The 2,026-nt window shown below is 38.3% G+C and overlaps 1 protein-coding gene across 1 annotated transcript; it reads right to left on the bottom strand.

Annotated features, from left to right (window-relative positions):
- Window positions 1-296: 296 nt before the first annotated feature.
- LOC133294950 (uncharacterized) lies at window positions 297-989 on the bottom strand. Its single transcript, XM_061493721.1, has one exon. The coding sequence runs from the start codon at window positions 987-989 to the stop codon at window positions 297-299; it is 693 nt and encodes a 230-aa protein (XP_061349705.1).
- Between the last annotated feature and the right edge of the window lie 1,037 nt (window positions 990-2,026).

Below are 2,026 nucleotides of genomic sequence, written 5' to 3'. Positions count from 1 at the left end.
AGTCGGATTTAGTCTTCTATGTGGTTGTCTGACTGGCTTCACATCATTCTCCATCAATATTTTATGAGTGAGAAAGGATGGGTTTATTCTCTTCAAGTCTGTAATAGACCATCCAATAGCCGTTTTGTGCTCCTTCAACAATTTTAATAATTTTTCTTCTTCAATGGTTGTCAGGTTCTCATTGATGATCACTGGATATGTATTGCTTTCTACTAGAAATGCATGCTTCAAGGTAGGAGGAAGCTCTTTCAATTCAACTTTAGGTTCTCCCTGAGTAACATCATCAACTTTATTTTCTAACTTTTCAACCATTTGTTCTTCCTCTGTTTCTTCAGTTGTATCTTGCAATAGTTTTCTTCTAATGACTCCAATTCCATTAGTGGTTGGAGTATTTCATCAACGGTTTCAAGTACGGCATCATGAATCACATCAACTTTAAAACAATCTCCTCCGTCAGTTGGATGCTTCATGGATTCAAAGACATCAATTGTCACAGTTTCTTCGTTAACCCGCAACATCAGCTTGCCTTGCTCAACATCAATCATAGCCCTTGCAGTAGCCAAGAAAGGTCTTCCCAGAAGTAATGGAATTTCAGCATCTTCTTCCATGTCTAATATAACAAAATCTGCAGGGAAGATAAACTTATCTATCTTTACCAAGACTTCTTCAATTACTCCGTCTGGCCTTCTGATAGATTCGTTAGCTAACTGTAATGAGACTTTTGTTGGCTTCAATTCATGAATTCTCAGAGCTTTGCAAATGGAGAGAGGCACTAGATTAATGCTTGCCCCCAAGTCACATAGCGCATTTTCCACATCAATGTTTCCAATTTCTATGGGAATGCTAAAGCTACCTAGATCTTTAAGCTTCGGAGGCAACTTCTTCTGAATTATAGAATTGCACTCCTCTGTCAAAGTCAATGTCTCACATTCCTTCAGCTTACGCTTTCTTGATAGAAGATCTTTCATGAACTTAGCGTAATTCGACATGCTCTCCAAGGCTTTAGCAAATGAAATATTGATTTGCAGCTTCTTGAAAATATCAAGGAACCTGGAGTACTGTTGCTTTTGAATTTCTTGTCTGAGCCTCTATGGGTATGGAATTTTTGCATAAGGTGAGAGCTCCAATGATTTTTCTTGCTTTTCTTGAGCTTTCTTTTTCTCCCATTTGAACTCCTTCTTTTCAGGAACAGCTTTTTCTGCAACAGCTTCTTTAGCAACCTCCTTTTCTTTTTCTCCAATGTCAGCATTGGCATCAACATCAACTTATTTTTCCTTCCTTTCCTCATTCTTTTTCTTCTCCACTGGTTGAATTACTATTCCACTTCTGGTGGTAATAGACTTGCAGTGTTCTTTAGGATTCATAATGGTATTACTTGGAAAAGTGCCTTGAACCCTTTCAGAAATTTGCCTGATCTGAGTTTCAAGATTTCTAATTAATGCTTCTTGATTTCTCATTGCAGCTTCCTGATTCTTGAATACTGTTTGAGTTTCTTGCATGAAAGAAGTTGTTTCACTTTCGAAAGTTTCTGAACCTTGGATGTAATCATTAGTTATTTTTGAGAGTTGCATCAGTGCTTTTTCCAACTCAGAAGGGCTACATTGTGAAGGTGGTTGTGGTTGCATTGGAAGAGGTGGATTGAGCTGATGCTAAGTTGATTTATAATTGAAACTAGGGTGATTTTTCCATCTTGGGTTATAGGTATCACTATAAGGATTGCTCTGGTTCCTCTGAAGATTGCCCTGATTTCTCTGATCATACCATATTCCATTAACTTGAGTTGCTTCAGTTCCTCCAAGAGCTCCACAATTAATGCTCTCGTGTTCCCCTCCACAATATTCACAAATTGGTGGAGGTGGCTGTGTCTGAATTGCAGATGCTTGAAACTTTTCAAACATGGTTGTGAGAGATGCCAATTCTTGAGACATCGCCTTCTGTGCAGTCAACATAGCATCATTGCTTTCTAGCTGATATATTCCTTTCTTTAGTGGTGTCGGAACACTTTCATTCTCTAAAGAAGCCATGG

This window comes from Gastrolobium bilobum, unplaced genomic scaffold, assembly GCF_033153095.1.
Source record: "Gastrolobium bilobum isolate Gb01-03AN ecotype WA unplaced genomic scaffold, APGP_CSIRO_Gbil_v1 utg48630, whole genome shotgun sequence".
NCBI classification, from domain to species: domain Eukaryota; kingdom Viridiplantae; phylum Streptophyta; class Magnoliopsida; order Fabales; family Fabaceae; genus Gastrolobium; species Gastrolobium bilobum.
Note: the sequence above shows the minus strand (reverse complement) of the source record. Positions and strands in the feature narration are given on the sequence as shown.